Source organism: Triticum dicoccoides, chromosome 2A (assembly GCF_002162155.2).
Source record: "Triticum dicoccoides isolate Atlit2015 ecotype Zavitan chromosome 2A, WEW_v2.0, whole genome shotgun sequence".
Lineage (NCBI taxonomy): Eukaryota > Viridiplantae > Streptophyta > Magnoliopsida > Poales > Poaceae > Triticum > Triticum dicoccoides.
Genome location: NC_041382.1, coordinates 37,050,636 through 37,070,013, shown reverse-complemented (window position 1 = coordinate 37,070,013; position 19,378 = coordinate 37,050,636). Strand labels below are relative to the sequence as shown.

Genomic DNA, 19,378 nt, shown 5'->3' with positions numbered 1-19,378 from the left:
TTGTCATATTACTCAGTTGTGCCACTGGAAATTTTAACTACTCAAAAATGTCACCATTTTATTTAGTTGTGTTAAAAATGACACTCTACAATGTTACTGTCCAGTCAAAAGCCATTGACTGCGGTGAAGTGACCAAAATATCCCTGGACCCCACTTGTCAGCATCCTCTCTATAGCTCATTGTAACCTATGAGTGCTAGTTTTCAGCACACATAAAATAAAATTAGAAGGAAAAATAGCTTTGCACGCGGGTGATCGAATCCCTGTGTGTTGTTATTTTTTCTTCTAATTTAGTTCTCTGGGTGCTGACAACTAGAGCCCACGGGTTATAAGGGAGCGCTAACAAGTGGGGTACAAGCATATTTCGATCACTCAACCGGGTCAATGGCATTTTGACCGAATGCTAACGGTGATGAGTGGCCTTTAAGCGCATACGCTTAACGGAAGAATGGCATTCTTGAGTAGTTTAACCTTCTAGTGGCAAAATTGACTAGTGTGACAAAACTAGTGGTAAAACTTATAAAAATCCCTTTTTCTAAACCATGCAAACATTTTTTTACTTTGTATAAACAATTATTTACATGGCTTAGAATTATGTATACATAAAAGATACTATTGTGTATACATAAGTATTTTGTACATTTCATGAACATTTTCCAATGCGATATGAATAGTCTGAAAAAAACTACTAAGTTTAAAAAATATGCGCCTCCAATTAAAAAGTGTTCATAATGTAAATATTGTTCAGCAGTTTTCAAAAAATGTTTGTGCACTACAAAAACATGTTTGTGACATTCTACAAATATTTTTATGACATTTATAAAAAATTCAGTAAAATAAAAAAGTTCGCATTATTCGTGAAAATATCCATACCTTTAAGTTTTTGTCATGACATAAGGTTTATGTGATTTTAAAAAAATACTTTAATACCTCACTATAAATTTTCATGCAATTCTAAAAATACTTTGTGTAATTTTCCGAACATGTTCATGTGATATAAATAAATTTTGATGACATTCAAAATATTCATAACACAAACAAATATCCGCACATTTCAGAAAAACATTTCTGCATTTTTGAAAAAAATCAATGTGTGTATAAAATGTTCACCGTGTATTTTAAGAAATGATCTATGTGCATTTGAAAAATCTAAACACGCATTCAGATAAGTGTTAACATGTAATAAAAATGTTAAACATATATCTAAAAAATGTTCAACCTGTATATAAAAAAAATGTTCAGCGTGTATTCAAAAAATAGGTATGTATTGAAATAGAAAAATAAAAAATCCAAAAAAAGAAAAGGGAAAAGAAAAACTGAAATGGAATAGATATAATAAAATAAAACCAATGAAAAAGTAGATAAAACCCTGAAGAAAAAACAGTCGAACATTCCCAAAATCGAGGGAAATGTTTATAAAACCACTGCGACCCTACCCGAACCAATGCTATTGAGCTGACCCATCAGAACGAGCTCTATACGTGAGTCGCGCTTCTATCTCGCGTTAAGCGAGACATAGCACCACGCTTTTTCTTTGTCTTCTGCCGATGCATACATGGGAAATCACACTCGCTTATTTGCTTGCTGCTTCCAATCGTACATGAAAGAAAACAAAATGCGATCGTTGACTCCTGACTACGAAAACGAATAGCCTGAGGGAAAAAAATCAGCTAACAAGTTTTGTTGACAAATTTAGAAAATGAATTGTCTTTTTTTTCTCGGAATAGCACATGTGTTGTTGCAAAAGAATATGTTTGCTAATTTATTTATTTTTACAGAATTTAAAAGGCAATCAAGATATTTTTAAAATATCTCATGAATAAAGTTTAGAAAATCACAAATAAAATATAAAATGGAAAAATAATAAAAAGGAATAAAAAGCTAGACACAAAACCTGAAGAAAAAGAAAGGGAGGATAAGGACAAAACCATAAAAGTGTCAAAGAGATCAATTGGAAAAAAAGTAAAGTCAAAAGAAAAACAACTGACATGTTAGAAAACCGGTAGAGAAAAATGTATGATACTAAATTGCATGAAAATTGGAAGAAAAATAGCCCAGTGTGAGGCAAAGTAAAGATAATTGGGGCAAGGCTCAAACGATGTCGTGGTGTGCCATTTTTACCACAAAAAACTACTATTCTTCATATAAGCGAAGAATGGAAAATTCGTATCGATGCGTGAATTCGGTAATCCCTATTTGACCATGTGGCATTAAACTATCCTTGTAACTCACATCCCCACACATAACTTCGATCCGTCCAGTTCAAATTTTCATCCATTTTCTTTCCCTTTTTTCTTGTTTTCTTATTGTGTTGTATTTCTCTTAAATTATTATTTTTAGCTTCCTTTCGATCTTTTTACTTTTCCTTGACTTAAGTTTTTATTTTTACTTAATTTTAGACTAGGACATTCTTTTTATACTATATGAATATACATTCATACACATGTGAAGATATTTTCTAATAAAATATATACACTTTTTTATAAAACAATATGTTTTTGTATACACAATTATTTTTCAAATACACAGTGAACATTTTGTTTCACCTAAATATCTTTTTCTCATCTAGTACATGAATATACATTTTTGTAATGTACAATTCTTTTTTTTCATGTGCGTAATGTACAGTTCTCTCTTTCTTGAAACTTCCTTTTGACAATACTTTTAACCTATTAAGAAAAAAATTATAAAAATAAAAAAGGCATGGACTTTAGTGGACTGAGCCATGGGCCGGTCGGTCCATGTACAGTCTCTCTAGGCATCACGTTGATAATTTGACGGAGCGAGCCGACATCAAACAACGGAGTTTGGCCAGCTAAAGAGCTATCATACATGAAAGATGAAACCATAGACTATAGTAGTTCTTTTATTATCTGTAAAATTTTCCACGAGTTTAGGAGACTCGCAAAGTGAAGCATACTTTACGGTTACGGGTGGGCTGCCATGTTTCCCCGATGATCTTTTGTTCATTCCTATAAATATTGTGACGGGTTAAATAAAGCTTCACGAGATTAACTAAAAAAAATTAACAGAGCGAGCATCAAATAAAAGTATTGTGTTCGCTCAAAAAGAAGTCGCCGCCTCCAACGTAGCCAGCCGCCGCCTCCCTAAAACTAGGGTTCTTTGCCTCCCATCGGCGCCGGCACCGGTCCATCCCGTCTCCGGTGGCCTTAGGGCCATGGAGGCGGAGTGGATCTCGGCCCTTGCCGATGGGAGGGCTCCGCTTTCATATCTTTTTTCAAGCTTTGTTAGGGTTTGTGTCCTGCTCAGGACGGCAAGACGGCGGCGGCTCCCTGAAGATGGAATAAAGGTCTCCCCGTCTAGTCCCCGTTCCGGTGATGTGTGTAGCATCATCGGTGGGCGTGTGGAGGTGTGTCTTCGGTGGATCTGTCTTTGGTGGATTTGCTCGGATCTGTTCGTTGTTCGTCTTCGTTCGTGTGTCTTCAGGTTGGATCCTTTTGATCTACATTCTTCATCTGCGGCGGTTGCTGTTCTGGTGCGTTGGTTCCATGGGGCCTTAGCACGACGACTTCCCGACTGTCTACTACAACAATGTTTGCCCGGCTCTGGCGAGGGAGGGGCGATGACAGCGGCGCACCTTCGGCTCGCTTCAGTGCTTGTAGTCGTCGCTAGGTGGTCTACGGTTCTGGATGTAATTTTTATTATTTCTAGTGTCTGTTGTACTACCATGATTAAAGATGAATAGATTGAAAGTTTTTCCGAAAAAAAAAGAAGAAGTCTCACTGTGTATCCAGCCATCCGACCTCAAGACATGTAGCTGTTTCGTGGGGTTGGCTTGGGTGAAAGTGTGTGAGTGTTTTTTCTTCCTTTTTCTTCATACAGGTCAAATTTTTTCGCCTCATTCATTAATTAAGAGAAAACAAAGTTTGTTACATAGTCCCAAATTACAAGTTGTTACTCTCTGGGCATAGTTGTCCCCAAATTTTTCACACCTGCGACCATCCAAGGTAAAGCTTCATTCTTTTTTGTTCTCTCTTGCTAACACAACTTCTTTTTGCGGGTACTTGCTAACACAAGTATGTATTGCTATTTCGACCCGTCACAAAACTGTTTTTTTTAGGATCTTTTGCCTCTCAACTATAACTCTATGGTTTTTTTAAACACCTCTCCATAGAGTGCTTAAATAAAATGTCATTACAGCCGTTCATAACAGCAAGTGTCACACACAACTATTAAAAAGAAGACCGTCCGATCTACTATCAAAAGTGAACTTAGCAATCCCCTCGCAAAAAAAAAAAAGCAATCTCATGCGTCGCTACATTGGCCTTCCTATTAATTTTAGACAACTTGAAGTTGTTCAGACACTTGATGATGCCAAACACTTCCTTCTTGAGGTCAACGAGCGGCGATCTGTCAAACCTTCTTTTGCAAGGAAAGAAGACACAAATGCACAATCAGTTTCAAGATAATTGGAATGTTAACTTTTTAGCTCCGCAAAAAAACTAGTGTCAAAAACGTCCTTATATTATGGGACAGAGGGAGTACTTGTTACACAAAAAAAATGAATTCTCTCATGACTTTCGGAAAGATTAGAGTATATGGTCGAATTGGTCATGGGCTAACCACCGCTAGCTAATATTTTTGTGCTCCAAAAGGCGGGACTAAAAATTAGGAACGTGCAAAAGTTTCTGTTTCTTTATCTCCAAAGGCGACGCGTTAGTCGCGGCGCTGAGCTTTACAGCGAGAGATACAGTTTGAAATATTTTTTCCAATCTTCCATGCAGTGAGTAATACACATCTATAGCATGCATATGTATCCAAAATTAAGGTTAGTAGAAGGTCGATCGTGCTTCTTATTTACACCCACATTCGTAGAGGGATAAACCTCAAATACAAAACTTGCAAGAACGTTTGCTACCTAGAGCCCTAGCTACATGTGTCATGAGAAAACACGAGGAGCGAAGAGCGAAAAGAAACATCGTCGTCGATCTGTCTCAGAACCCTGGGACGAGCATGGTGGAGAACCAGATGACGAGGTCGTCGGCCAGGGCGCCCTCGCCGGCGTGCTTGGCCGCGGCTTGCCTGCCGTTGCCGTCGGCGACGTACACCCGGCAGAGCGGGCACGTCCGCTTGCAGAGCGCGAGCCACCGGTCGACGCAGTCCCGGTGGAAGGCGTGCTCGCACGGGAGCCGCCTGGTGGCCTCGCCGGCGCGGATCCTCGAGAGGCAGACGCAGCACTCCTCGCCGGCCGCCGGATGCTTCGCCGCCTCCTCCGACGACGGCGTCTTGATGCAGAGCATCTTGGAGATGTAGGAGAGGAGGTAGCTCATGATGCGAGAGGGAGTGAGATCGAGATGGTGTTGGGTAGAGGAGGGCATATGTAATGGGGTCTTAGGTCGGGGGTCAGGTGGGCTGCTGCGGACGCTTTGTTGGTGAGGGTGGTTGCTACGCTACTTGCCACTGTCCGAGTGTGTTGGGAGATCCCGTGCACCTACACTACACTTCAACTTTATTTTCTTTAGCACCACCAAACCCTGGATAAAGCAAGTGATTTTGCACACACACAAGACATGGACGGACGGACGGAGGTTCGTACGTTCGTTCACGGCCGGGAGCATGTCGCTCTCAGGGGAGAAAAGCAATGTAGGAATCAAGAAATGCACAGCATTAGGGTTTTTTTGTGTTGCAGGGACAAGCATTAGTTGCTGTGTCCATTTCCATTGCAGGGCCCGCATATTTTTTTCCTTGACATAAAGTTGACACCGATATCGCCTGATAACACAAGGCAATGTTCGTGTACATGAGTCAAAACAAGTAGCACACCAATGTAGAGCACCAACATATGGCGCGTCCCCTAGCACTAAGCCAAAGCATAACGACCTCAAAATGTTTTTCTTTTGTGTGTGAAACTCCCGTGGAGAAGTATAATAATGGGTTGATCCTTATTCATTTTTCTTTCACTTGTGCTTATTACATTTCTTTACACATAATATTACATCATGAATATTATGTCTTTTAACATATGATTCATATAACAATACAAAGAACAGACACACCAAATAAAGCTTAGCTAGATGCAGTTATTATACATCTAAGTGACTTAATCAAATTAAAAAGAAAAAGAAAAGGGCAAAGAAAATGTCCGCATGAATCTTCACATAAAATCAATGACATGAGACTTAGATGTGCAATACTTAGAGAACATCTAGATGTACTTTAGCAAAACTTTTTAAAAATGCATTTTTAGGGCGTTACATATGTTTGGCTTATTATTATGTACTTGAGCAAAAATATAATGAATAACTCTTGCCTCACAAGCTATATGACGTCTTCAACAAGTGCTAAACAACTGCAATTTCTAGATGGCCATGCTGTTACCATTCTGAACACATTCCCCACCACTGCGTACTTGCGATAGTCAATGCAACTATGATGTGTGTTCTTAACTTTATTAAAGAACGTGACGTTCATATAAGGATAGGGCAAATAAAACAGACCCCATTGAAAAAAGTGCCAATAAAGCCATGCATTCAGAAGTATAGACCAAATGATAATGATATCAAGCATTGATGACACACAATAAGAGATATACAGGACTCTGGAACGATGCATGTACAATGGCCAATATGACAAAGCATTGAAAAACTTGTGTAGTGACCGCTGTTGTTTAATTGAAGTCAAAAATTGATTATTGCTAAATACACAGGCTACAGTGGCCAGCCGGCATTGTTGATTCTAGTTCAGAAGCCAAGATTATTCGCCTTATCCCCTCCTTCTGTGCTGGTGAGCCATCTTCTCGGCATGGGCCTTCCTGTCAGCATGGGCCTTCCTGTCGGCGTACATTGGAAGGCTACTGATCTCATTCATCTCGCCCAGGAGCTTGTCTTCAGTAATGTTATCCGTGATGCTCCTCATCACCTGTCCATATGTATCACAATGGAAATTGTCAGATGGTATGGCGATTATGTTTCTCATACTCTTGACGTCTACACAGCAGGAGATGGGAGTCAAATTGCACGGTAGATTCTATGGCTCTATGGCATGCAAAGAATAGCGATGGTCTGCAATAGGAAGAAGGTAAAATGCAATGGCAATAAATGTACTCCCTCCATTCCAAAATGTAGTGTCTATAGATTTTTGTGGAAGTCAAACTTTGCCAACTTTGACCAAGTGTATAGAGAAAACTGTCTACATCTACAATACCAAACATGTACATTCTGAAAATATAACTCATGATGTATCCAATGATGTGCATTTGGTATTCTAGATGTACCTACTTTTCTCTATAAATATAGTCAAAGTTTGTAATGTTTGACTTTTAAAAAAATCTATAGGCACTACATTATGGAACGGAGGGAGTATTAAATTGGAGAGCTCAAAATTTATCAACCATCGCAAGTCAACATCATTTGACTACTATTAAACATTACAAATTGTGTACCTGATTGCAAATTAACGACCTAAGCATGAACCGACCATGAAAGATTAACTCAGCACACAAAATGTACGTTTTGATTAATTTAGTGATCACATGATTCTCATGAATGCAAGATCACAATCTGTCAGTCAGGATGTAGCCTGCAACAATCAGGACTGGGTATGGTCACTAGCCAGTTTAGGGAAGGCTACTGATCTCCGTCCCATAATCTTGTTGAATTATGAAGACAATGTACTACTCCCTCCGTCCCATAATATAAGATCATTTTGCAAGCTAAAACAGCTTACAAAACGATCTTATTATGGGACGGAGGGAGTACAAAACCATGATTAATGTGCAAAACGGGGCCTGTAGCCTGCGCCACTCGTCCAATCTCTCTATACTGTGGATCACCGAGATACTGAACTTTGTAGGTGTGCATAACATGTACTGAACGACCTGGATATTGACACTAGTTTTCAGCATGATTTAGTTCAGGAAATCAAGCATGGCCATAGAGAGGGAGGGAGGCAGGGAGGAAGGGAAGTGCCTTTCTGTAAGTATTGATATCATTAGGAGTTGATTTATCTGCTCGGATTCGCATGCAGAACCAGCAGTCCTCCTGTTTATTCCAAGAGCACTCAACAATTTTCCCTGATATTGAAGATGGATCTACATCATCTGCAGAAGCTCCAGCATAAAACCCACATTTAGACCAAAAAATGAAATCACATTACAGCAAAATTGTCTGCTTCAAGAATTGAGACATGATGCCTCAAGAAAAAACTGTAGTGGCAGATTCTATTTGAAGACAACATCATACAAGAGCCATAGTTGAAGACTTAAAGTTACCGGGTATCTCAAGATTTTGAAACACTTAAATCAATGTATTACAAATATAGTAACACTGCACGATTGTGCTAGGGAACGGTTGAAAAAGGTATTACAAAAACATCCTTACCAGGAAATACCACCCGGGTACCATCCATAAGTTTCTTTTTGCCTCTCTCGTACAGAAAAATAAGCTGGCGGTTTTCACTACCAGTCTGCAGCATTTAGAAATTAGAACGATGATAAATTGGAAAAAAACTCAGCAAGACACATCCGCATGAACAGATTCCACACCAAAAGTAGTTCTGTTTTAATATTTAATATTCAAGAATATGACAAGCATACAAACCTCAAACAAAAAGTCAACTGAATTCATCTCTGGGTACTTCCATTTTAGCAGACCTTCGTGTGTACGATTCACGTATGGATCATCCCAGCCCTATATTGAGAATAACAGAAACACTTAACATATGAAGAAAATGGAAGGGAAAAAAGCATCGTTAAGCATATAACTTGAAATGCATGAAGAAATACATGGACTGATAAATAACAGCTGCATGGAGGCAGCTTTAGCTAGGTTTTCTCAAGTGACACAAAAGTTCATTTTAGCCAATATGTCACTAGTGACTCATCAAAAAGTCAAACATAGTCTTGTTATGAAAATCAGGGCTGGGGTTCCTAACTGCATGTCATTAGCATGCTATAGGGCAAGATTTATATGGATGATAAAGGATGATTGCTCTCAGTAGAGATCAAGTCCTTTGTTACTTACATGTCACCGAAACATTGTTATTAGTATGCAAGGAAGTTAAACTTGGAACACGGCCACTTCTAGAACCAGTCCAGCGATAAGAGCCGGACGGTCAGACATACGCGCGGATACAGGTATTCCGCAGCATCCCATATTTTCTCAATCGAAAAAGAAGGGGAAACAAATTGGGATAAGGCAGATACGGTGAGGACACAGTGGGGACTCGGAACCAGCCTCCAGCGACCGCGCTGGCGCCGCCTAGACTCGACGACGCCGCTGCCGCCTGGACTCGCTTCTCTAGTTGCCGGCTCGCCGCCGCCGTTTCCCCCAAGCCCAGCTCTCCCCCTGACAAAGAACATCCAGGCAGAGAGGAAGGTGGCAAGGCATCTAAGGACGAGGAAGACGCTATGGGCAGGGAGAAAGATGGGGAATGTAGCCGCCAGTGAGGAAGAAGATACAGGCGGCGGCGCGGTCTTTTCATCTGCTCTCAGGCGGCTGGAGGAAAAGAGAACGGTTGGAGGAGCTGACTAGTCTAGGGTTTTCAGAAGCTGGGTCTTATATGGGCTCTGAGTGGAGCTACATGAGCCTGAGTGGAGGGTTCGTATGGACTGCCCAAAGACTTTTACCAATAGAAATGAGGCAACATACATCCAGTCTACTAACAACAAAGTCTATCATCTAAAAATTATCATTAATTATTATATGCTGTTTATTTTTTAAGTACCTATATACCCTGCCGTATCCCTGGATGGCTGTTTTTGGAGAAGTATCCCGTGTCCCCGTACTCCTATCCCCGTGTCCGTAACTAACCCCGTATCGGTGCTTCTTAAGTACTACAAAATTGTTCTTAATTTACAATTTCTACATTCCAATTTCCATGGACGTAGACCATCACGTATCAAAGCCAGAAACGACAAGACCACCCTACCTGAAATATAAGCCCATCAGATTCATGTGAAAGTGCTGGAATAAACTCCTTGAGTAATTTCTTCACCGTGGAAAGCAGCCAAAAATCCTTTCTCCTTACCTGATAAAAACCAAATATCAGAGAACTGTTTATGGTTATCCACTGAAAATCGTACTACAATGAAATAAACAAAATAATCCATCCAGATTTAGTTACCGAAAAAAGTTCCAGGTCATATCTGTATGATGGATTGCCTTTCAGACCAGTTTCAAACTGCTTTCTCTCATAGATGCGTGGACGAATAATTTCATCCTCAAGTAGCTTCCACCTGTCAGAAAAGGGCAACTGCATCCGAAGATTAAATAAAATGCGGTCACTACAGTACAGAGTAACGCAAATGCTTAAACTTCAGAATCACCATATATTCATATATCTACTTAGATTAAAATCATTTACAAACAAAATATTGCATCAGTGATTATCCAGAAATTAAGAGCTTACTTCTATCAATCAAAATAATATAGCTATATTCTTATCAATCACTTCTGATTAACTTCTAGTGCATTATACTGTATTATTATCTCAACAACAATGATTTCCTGTGAAAGGTCAATGAGATCTCTGGTACTCATGCCACAACCCCAAAATAGATGAAATACCAACACAAAAAAGGTGTATAGACGTCATCAATTGGAAAGGTGATAAAATGGCAACTTAAGTTAATGATGACAGATTTAAAGTTTCTACCTTGACTTTGGAGGAGAAATTAATTGCCATTAGATCATACGCTAAGTACCTCCGCTTCAATCCACCACCTGGTATGGTGTCTACAACCATTTCTCCATCGATCAATGTAAAGTTGTGGAAACCCTTGAGTTAGGAAAACAGAGGTGAAGTAAAATTCTGCAATATAATGAAAGAAAAATATGCACTACGCCTGTTATCCAAACCAAAAGTGAGGTCTTACATCATTAACATTCCTAATAGGAAAACGCATCTGAACTCTTCTAAAGCAGAAGTTCCGGTCTATTAAGAAACAGCCATCCCGCATTATAAGCATCATGTATCGTGTTCCATCAGCTTTCCATGTAGCATAATAATATCTTTGCCTCAGAAGTTGCAGGTTCTCACTTTAAATTGAGACACAAAAGAACACGAGTTAGAGTAAGGGCCAAAAGGCCAAAACAGAAGCAAGAACACTATAACAGCTATTATTTCTTAAAGGGCGAGACTCTTGTATTATTTTTCTAATTAAAGAATGACTGCTTCCGTTCAACCTAGCTGAAACTAGTTGATGGCGGACCAACCTTTTCTTTTATTATAATTACATCGACACGCGTAACATTTTTCTTCTCCATTTTTCACTTTCAAGCAAAAAAAGAATACAAATACGGCAAACTAGTTGGCCGTAACAGTATAGAGTGGAACGGCAGAAGGCAATTGTAAGACCTAACGTTCAGTGCTTAGGGAGGGTATTACATTAAGCATGCATGGTGTATGTATGTATTTCGATGACATAGGCACTCTCTTGAATGCCGCCACATATGCTATATAAGGATGTGCACCAAAGGCAACATTATTAAACATTAAACGCGCAGTAGAATGCATCAACACGCAGTAGAATGCATCAACTACACCACAAGAGGAATACTCTTCGCCATGGAAAAAGTACCAGTCGGAGCAGCAAAAGGAGGTGGCTAGGCATTAAGATTGTTTTTTAGGAATGCACGGCACAAAAGGATGAAGCAACATGACCTTGGACCAGGAGGAGGAACTTAAGTAGGGTGTCATCTCATCAACTCGCCATTGGGTTGTTAGGCGACAGAGAGCGGTGGATATGAGATAAGATAGCAAGAACACAAAATGGAGAGCAAGAGGAACTGATGAGAAAGGTAGGGAGTTTATGCAAGTTTTACCCAAGGATATGAGGCTATAGTACTGGACTATCCATACTCCAGTTCCAGTAAAAGGTTGGACTTGGTTCCTGATTCTAATTATGTTTATCCTTTCCTCTAGCTTCATTCACCTGTTTTTTGTTCAACAAAGCCTTAGAGGCTTATGACCATGAGGTCATGGGCTCAAGTCCTGGAAACAGCCTCTTACAGAAATGTAGGGAAAGGCTGCGTACTATAGACCCAAAGTGGTCGGACCCTTCCCTGGACCCTTTTAAAGCCTTAGAGGCTTATAAATTAGAGCTATATGGTCAAACGATACTTGCATGTGCCATACTTTAGGATTTGCATGCCATAGTTGGAATGCGCTCTGTGTAGAATTACATTCTCTTTCTCTACTATCTATTCGGCACGTCAACCATTCTTGACTGCAGAAAATTGCCTCAAACAATGCTTCTGTCATCAAATTATAGCCAGTCAACTAATCCCGATTCCCGAATCAAATTTGACAGATGAGAGGTAAGAGACAGAGAGATACATCTAAACAGAAGATACATCTCAAGGAGCAAAATGAACATCAAGGTTATTCCAGGCATAAGTGTTGTTCTCTGAACCTTAAAAAGACAAAGGGTGTCAATCGACATGTTTACTTATATAAATAGTACACAGAAGGGTGTAATTGGGTTATTCAATATGAGGTGAGTACTGACTATTATTGCTTGACAAAACGAACAAACAGCATCTGCATTGGGTTAGAGTCATGTAACCATATTATTCCATCAAAGAAAAATAACCACTGCATGCTAAAGCAAATTCTACAGCTATCACCTAGACATATTTATTCCTTATATGGCAGCCATCTGTAGCTTTACTCATAAGAATTATTCCAGGGGCAAACATGCAACTCCCTTAGTATATAATATAATGTTACTATATGCACAAGGCATATTGCCTATTGGCTTCTACAAAGTACAAAGAAATATAAGTGACCACAACAAAGTAGAACAAATTTATGTAAAATGCCTCCGATGCATGCACAATTGCATACATAATAAGAAGCTAATGCCTTAACTTGGGGTATATGCTTGCCCTTAATTGTGTGCTCATCTCCAGTACGACATGATTTAGCATATAGTGGGGATATTTGGTAGGAAACTCCCTAAGAGAACATGCATTTGTACAGCAAGACCACTTTGCACAAACAGCATTTAAATTGGATTAAGTGCTACCTGTTGAGGGAAACTGGATGAGATCCTGGAAATTGAGCATTAGCTCTACCCTGGAAAGCAAAAGGGTAGCAGAACACTGTAAGAAGCTTGCTTTTGTGGGCACAACGCTTATACAGGGACAGTGTGGTAAGTTCAAAATAAAGGGATGGCTACAGTTAAAATAGAAGGATACGAAAGAAAACAAGACAGTGAAACACAATGGATATGCACATAAAAACAAACTTCAGTGAAATGATCTCCAACACCAGCAGAAGAAGTTCTCATTGTCACACCAATTCATCGAAGCTACAGCCACTAATAAATTAAAAATGGATGTTCATAGATTCTTCTGTGTCAAATTTCAAAAATTACTTGATACGAGACGAGTTAACCATCTGTGTTTGCAACAAGTTAACTGAATTCAGATTTTGATCAAATAAGATTCTTGAAACCATAGTAATCAAAATAGAGCGTAACTTTGTAAACTGGTTTGAGAAAATGAAAGTAGTGATCGTATAATCAGCATAGCTATGAGTACATACATAGTGGCACAGTGACAAGCCCAAACTACGCAAATGGAAGTGCTGATAACATTTTTCTGTCAGCATACAGCAAAGGGAACTACGTCATTAACAATTTTAGGGGTGGGGAAGACTGGGTATGTGAAAGATGTGACTAAGAGCAAAAGACAGGTTTGAAACTTACATTGGGTACAAAATCAAGCAACTTGAAACATATGCCACGCAAGATATCTTGCTGGTCAAAAGGTACAGCATCCCCTAAGACATCATCATTAGTAATGGCCTTGTCATCTACGGGATCCTACAATAAGCAGGAATATTTTGACAAACATTAGCAATATAAGAAAATGTTGTACGGAACTATTGATACTTGAGTAGAACCCTGGACCTATCTAGTAAAAAGGATAACAGATTCACAAGGAAACAACATATGAGATGGCATTGTAGGTGTTATCCAAATTGAATGTGACCCATGCAAACTTTGTAAGCTTCCAAAAACATCCTAAAATACTGTTTCATTGGCTAATAAATGTGTTAGTGATTGGTGGATGTAGGGGGAAATGTATTATTTTGCTTGGCTAAACATTTCCGTAATATTTCATGTCATATACAACAGTATATGAAAGGACCTTACTTCTCCAAAGTACAATCAAAATCCCTTAAAATGTTGCTGGCATATAGAAAATATCTAACCAGCAGTTTTGATCATGTTCTAAATTTTGCATGCAAAGTTCACAGGAATACAAATGCTAGTTTACACCTTACACTACATGCACCCCATATGCAATTATTCTTTTAAAACAAATTTATTAGCTGTAGATTGTCAAATCATCTTATAATGTCGACCTGAGTAGCATTAACACAGAATTGTCCAAACATGTACTGGAATTAACACCTACTGGTGATGGTGCAGGCTCGCCATTGTCGTCATCGTCGTCCTGCTTAGCTTCACCATTCAAATCAAGATCAGAAGGCCTCTTCCATTCCGGTGTCGGTGGACATGTGATACTTTCAGGAATTTCATGATAAAATGTATACAGTGCTTGAATGTAGTCGGTTTTATATATTCCTGGAGGCCGTCTTTGAGCAAATATATTTAAAGCCTAGCAAACAAAAGATTTAGCCAAGGAAACAAAAGGAAATATTACAATAAATTACATTTGAAGCATAAGTTGTCTCACCTCAGTAACACTAGACAGTTGTGTGCGCATTAGGTAATGAACAATCATAAAGCCAGTACGGTTATGCCCATGAGTACAATGAACAAGTACGTATTTGGGATTTCTTGATGGCTTCTGGCGCTCATGAAACGCCAACACCTAAAATTTAGCATCGATAGAGCTTCATCAGCTAATAAATTAGGTTAAAGGAAATTTAGCATAGATTGTTTAAAGAAAATTTGCTGCAATTAGGTTATCAATATTCTGGTCTACATGTTCCAACTGGAGAGACTAGAAGTGTACACACTGAGTGTAGCCAGAGAAAGTTGTTTCAGTATGAATACTCAAAATATATATAATAAAATAACTCATGGATCATCTTACATCATTGCAGTGATGCTCCAGTATTATTTCATGATTTTTTAGAACTTTTAAACTGTTAAAAACTTAACTAGTTCCCCTGACACGAGTGATAGCCACATTCTTGCCTAGGGAACACAACACAGCACTTATGAAATTTCACATACAGATAAGTATTTCTACAAACTACATAAAAAAGCCATTGATAAGTTCAGACAATATCTATATCTACTAGCATTTCTAAAATGCACGAGTTGGTTGGGATACTTTTGATTTGAGCCGTCCAAAAGACTAGGGGAGGATATATAACATGTCCACAACCATCGGGTGGGTAATTCTGAGATTAGATTAAAGTTTTTGGACGGCTCATATCAGAAGTATCTCAACCAACTCATGTATATTGGTATGGATATGGATATTGTACTTGCGGTCTTCCGAGTACAATGATCCAATGGATGTGGGCAAGAACTTTTGCTTACTGGTTCTTTATGAGATATTTCTTTTAAAAAAATGAGTTCCATGTTTTTGCTCTGAAGAAAATTCTGAACAATGTCTCTTGATTCAACATAATTACAATGATCAATATATATGGACTTATTTTCTTTTGTGCCTGTCATATGTTGCCATCTAATATCTACTAGCATTTCTAAACAAGTTTTCTGAACTACATGTTTTTTATAGTTTTCTTCCACATAACAATATGGAATGTAAGAAAGCATCCAAAAAATAAGACAATATACTTATAGGTGTTAAGATAGCTAGTTTTTTTCATGTTTCGACTTTCGACTAAAGTCATGCTTTTCACGTGTGTGGTTACTAGTATTTTAACAATTGTGGATGGCTGAATGAAGAACCGCAGGTGCAAGCATACACTTGATCTGGTATCATTATTAATTTATTAGACTTCCATTATTTTATACTAACAACACATAGGCACTTAACCTAACTATCAAGTGCGACACATACGCAACATATGTTATGTAACAAATTTGTGGATGGCTGAATGAAAAACAGCAGGTGCAAGCATGGACTTGATCTGGTATCATTATTAATTTATTAGATTTCTGTTCTTTTATACTAACAACACATAGGCAATAACCTATCTATCAAGTGTGACACATAGGCAACATATGTTATGTAGCAACTACAGTATAGAGCACCATGTTCAAAACCTTGACAACAGATGTTCACCATTTTTTCCAGCAGTCCATTTCAATAACCAACAATTAAAAAAATGCCCAGAAAATTAAAAGAAGATTTGAAGTTTACATATTCATGTCTAACCAAAAATACATCAAAAAGCATAGTGGCAAGGTCATCAAACTAGGAATATAGGTTACCTCATACACAAACGTGTTTACAGCTTCATTTTCTGGTACAGCATCTCTACCCCTGCAAGCAATCTGAAATGAACAGAAATGTCACAGGAATTATTATTTTATTAATGCTGGAATATACATATTACTATGTAAACTGAGATCTCACTCTCACCTTGACATGTTTAGTACCTTGCTTCGTCCACTCTGCTGGTGAATAGTACCGAGAGGTATTTGTCAAGTCAATCACCAAACCTATCTGATAAAATAGCAGGGGGGTATAGTTAATACAAGCAACAAGCTATAATGTGTTCCAAATTGATCAAATCAAGTACTCATTATGGATTGTATAGCTCTCTTCAATAGCAAATAGCTAGAAGATAAGAAAAGAGACAATCAGCAGAAAGTATGTCAATTGAGAATTGAGATACTTCAAGCAACTGTTACTAAGTTTACCTTTACTGTGGCCAGAAAGACAGGCCTTTCAGCACAAATGACAAAAATAAATTCACCTCCAATTTTAAGAAACAAGAAAATCAATTTACCTCTGTTCAGTTATGATTGCAAATGCCAACTAACTAGTGGTAGCGGAATAGCATAGCAGTGGAGTCACAGGATCGCACTAAGAATTTGAGCAAAAGCACATCTTACAAAGAAACTGGTATAGAAGTCCAAAATATCACTAAAACGTCACTGCCAGAAGCTATTTAGCTTTTCACCCGTAAGGGACCATACAGAGTGCTTGGTATATTTTCTCTAGCTCCAGTACTTGCTAACTAGTCAATCAAGACATGCAAGCATGTCGGTATTATCTTTGTTCCCTGCCATATACTATGCTCTTTTCAGAAGATTTATTTTTTGCTTCAACAAGTACTTCAAAACGTCCATACTTTAGATCACCTCCTCAAGTGTGCTTAAGGAGTCGACATATTTGAGAAACATGTTAGCGATCCCTCTGGCCTAATATAAGCCAGCTAATCATGGATCATAGCAAACCATCGTCTTTGAAGCCTTGTTATCAATAAAGTGAAAGTTTGTAACACAAATCAAACCAAATGAATATGGAACTGAGATATATAATTCACTCAAGCAATAGGTGACATGACCATCAGTGCATAAGTGGGGGAAGTAGCACAAACATCATACACTCATACAAGAGAACAGGCAGCAATAACGACAATCATGAGTACAAACAGAGCATGTATAAAGAAATGCATGTATTCTGTGTCATAAAAACTATGCATGCTTCAAAGTAGGGCCAGATAACAGGAAAAAAACACAATATCCAGCCTATAACATAAGAAGTAATGGAATGTGCATTAGTGTCATGTGAGTAGAAAACTGTACTTACGTCCCTGCCAGCCTTTCTTTGTTTATTAACAACTTGTTTGGAAGAATATCTTTTTCCAGGAGGAATCGACTCATTGAATGTTTCATCCAGCGGAACTTTAGACGGTATGATTTTGTCTATTGGTTGACCAGATGCAGGGCAATCCAACCAACCTGAAAATAAGGACAATGTCAGATGCAAGGGTGAAAAATATCAAAAATCTATTTTTTTAGGCTAAGCATAAGTACTTTTTGTGATTTACTTACGATATGTATATAGGATAGTAATAGTTTAATTAAGAACCGACAAACAAGAATACAAGAACAAGACATAACCATGGGACAATTCGACATGATTCACAAGAATATGACTTTCAGATACAACACATACCCTGAGGTGTCTCTTTAACTCGTTTGTATCCGCCAATCTTGTTTTGGGTCACATGATCATTCCTAACCTGTTGTGGTCGCGGCCTTGGTCCATCATCCGGTTGATCTCTCTTCAACTTTCTGCGTCGTTCTTCTCGTTCCTATGAAATCCGGTAAGCGCAACATAAAAAAGGGTACCAAAGAGAGTATGAGACCATAATTAATTATATTCCACTTTGCAGCTTTCCTGTTCTATAGAACGCCAAACAACTTATAATTCAGTAACAAATAGAGCCACATGAGATTTTTAAGGGAAAATACAAAGAGGGGCACAAACAGCACAACCCACAACCACCACTCAGACCATCTGATCACCACATGCACACACACACACACGTTGACATCTGGTACACACAACAAGAAAATACTGGACACCCCACTTGACGTGACCACACGCTGTTCCACTTAACATGCATGAATGTGTAGTCAAATTAAATATGACAGACTGTGCCGGTCCTAGAGACCGAATACAGGTGATAGAAAGAACACCTTCTCTCTTGCCATAGGCCACAACCAGATCCCAGAACTACATAAGCTGAAAGAAACATAACCGAAAGCATGAAAACAAATGTCGCATGGCTACCAATAGAAGTGACATGATGACATAGTTATCTTCAGAAGAGACAATACCATGGTCCTTACACTGAGAGTAATTATAACCTAATAACACACCTCTTAAAAGGTAAAAGTCACATGTAGCATAGTTACAAACTACAGAGTTCAAAACCATGCCCTCGACTCAAGGAGGACCTTCAACTAATGCTGCTAAATACACCATCAATTATATTATATTATATATGCATATCTTGCAGTTTACGATTATCACCACCGAAGTAGAAAAGCAATCAGCTGATGACACTAAGCTCCATCTATACAGATCAGATGCATGTGCGTGATTCATTTTATGGCCAGAAGAGATGATTTTATTTACCCTTCTCATAATCTCAACAGCAGACTCGACATGATCTTCATCGTCCTGTCCAAAATCAAGCTCAACTGGCTCTTCATGGTCATCTTCCTCGGGCAACGGCGATGCATTCAAATCCATTGAGGACCCTTCAATGTATCTGTCTCTAGATAACCATTAGGAACTGACACCTGATAAGAGGTGGCAGAAAGGGCGTCTTGTGTCAGACAGACTAACCAGCATAATACGCACTGGACGAACATGGTCACCTCTAAATCAGAACTAATTTTAACTGCAGTTGACGAGTGCGATGCAGTGAAGTCACGGGTGCTCATCCAATGCAAAAATCAGGAAAAAAAATGAAGGAACAGAGGATGCGAGTGGAGGGGG

General features: G+C 38.7%; 2 protein-coding genes across 2 annotated transcripts in view; both read right to left on the bottom strand.

The window, feature by feature from the left end:
• Positions 1-4,710: 4,710 nt before the first annotated feature.
• On the bottom strand, positions 4,711-5,333 carry LOC119358793 (RING-H2 finger protein ATL66-like). The gene has a single exon (XM_037625210.1). The coding sequence runs from the start codon at positions 5,288-5,290 to the stop codon at positions 4,955-4,957; it is 336 nt and encodes a 111-aa protein (XP_037481107.1). The 5' UTR covers positions 5,291-5,333; the 3' UTR covers positions 4,711-4,954.
• Positions 5,334-6,489: 1,156 nt separating this feature from the next.
• Positions 6,490-19,378, bottom strand: part of LOC119353000 (mRNA-capping enzyme-like) — a 13,637-nt gene continuing 748 nt past the window's right edge. The window contains exons 2-18 of the mRNA XM_037619582.1: positions 19,013-19,179; positions 18,044-18,182; positions 17,675-17,826; positions 16,499-16,582; positions 16,348-16,410; positions 14,669-14,806; positions 14,387-14,590; positions 13,672-13,788; positions 12,988-13,037; positions 10,834-10,996; positions 10,614-10,736; positions 10,083-10,211; positions 9,888-9,986; positions 8,558-8,647; positions 8,339-8,423; positions 7,928-8,058; positions 6,490-6,878 (exon numbers count right to left, since the gene is read on the bottom strand). Coding sequence (XP_037475479.1) covers positions 6,723-6,878; positions 7,928-8,058; positions 8,339-8,423; positions 8,558-8,647; positions 9,888-9,986; positions 10,083-10,211; positions 10,614-10,736; positions 10,834-10,996; positions 12,988-13,037; positions 13,672-13,788; positions 14,387-14,590; positions 14,669-14,806; positions 16,348-16,410; positions 16,499-16,582; positions 17,675-17,826; positions 18,044-18,182; positions 19,013-19,129 — 2,040 coding nt within the window. The 5' untranslated portion in view covers positions 19,130-19,179 and the 3' untranslated portion in view covers positions 6,490-6,722. The remainder of the gene's footprint in view (positions 6,879-7,927; positions 8,059-8,338; positions 8,424-8,557; positions 8,648-9,887; positions 9,987-10,082; positions 10,212-10,613; positions 10,737-10,833; positions 10,997-12,987; positions 13,038-13,671; positions 13,789-14,386; positions 14,591-14,668; positions 14,807-16,347; positions 16,411-16,498; positions 16,583-17,674; positions 17,827-18,043; positions 18,183-19,012; positions 19,180-19,378) is intronic.

Excerpts from the sequence above, each read along its gene's own strand:
- LOC119358793 (XM_037625210.1), bottom strand. The coding sequence starts at position 5,290 with ATGAGCTACCTCCTCTCCTACATCTCCAAGATGCTCTGCATCAAGACG.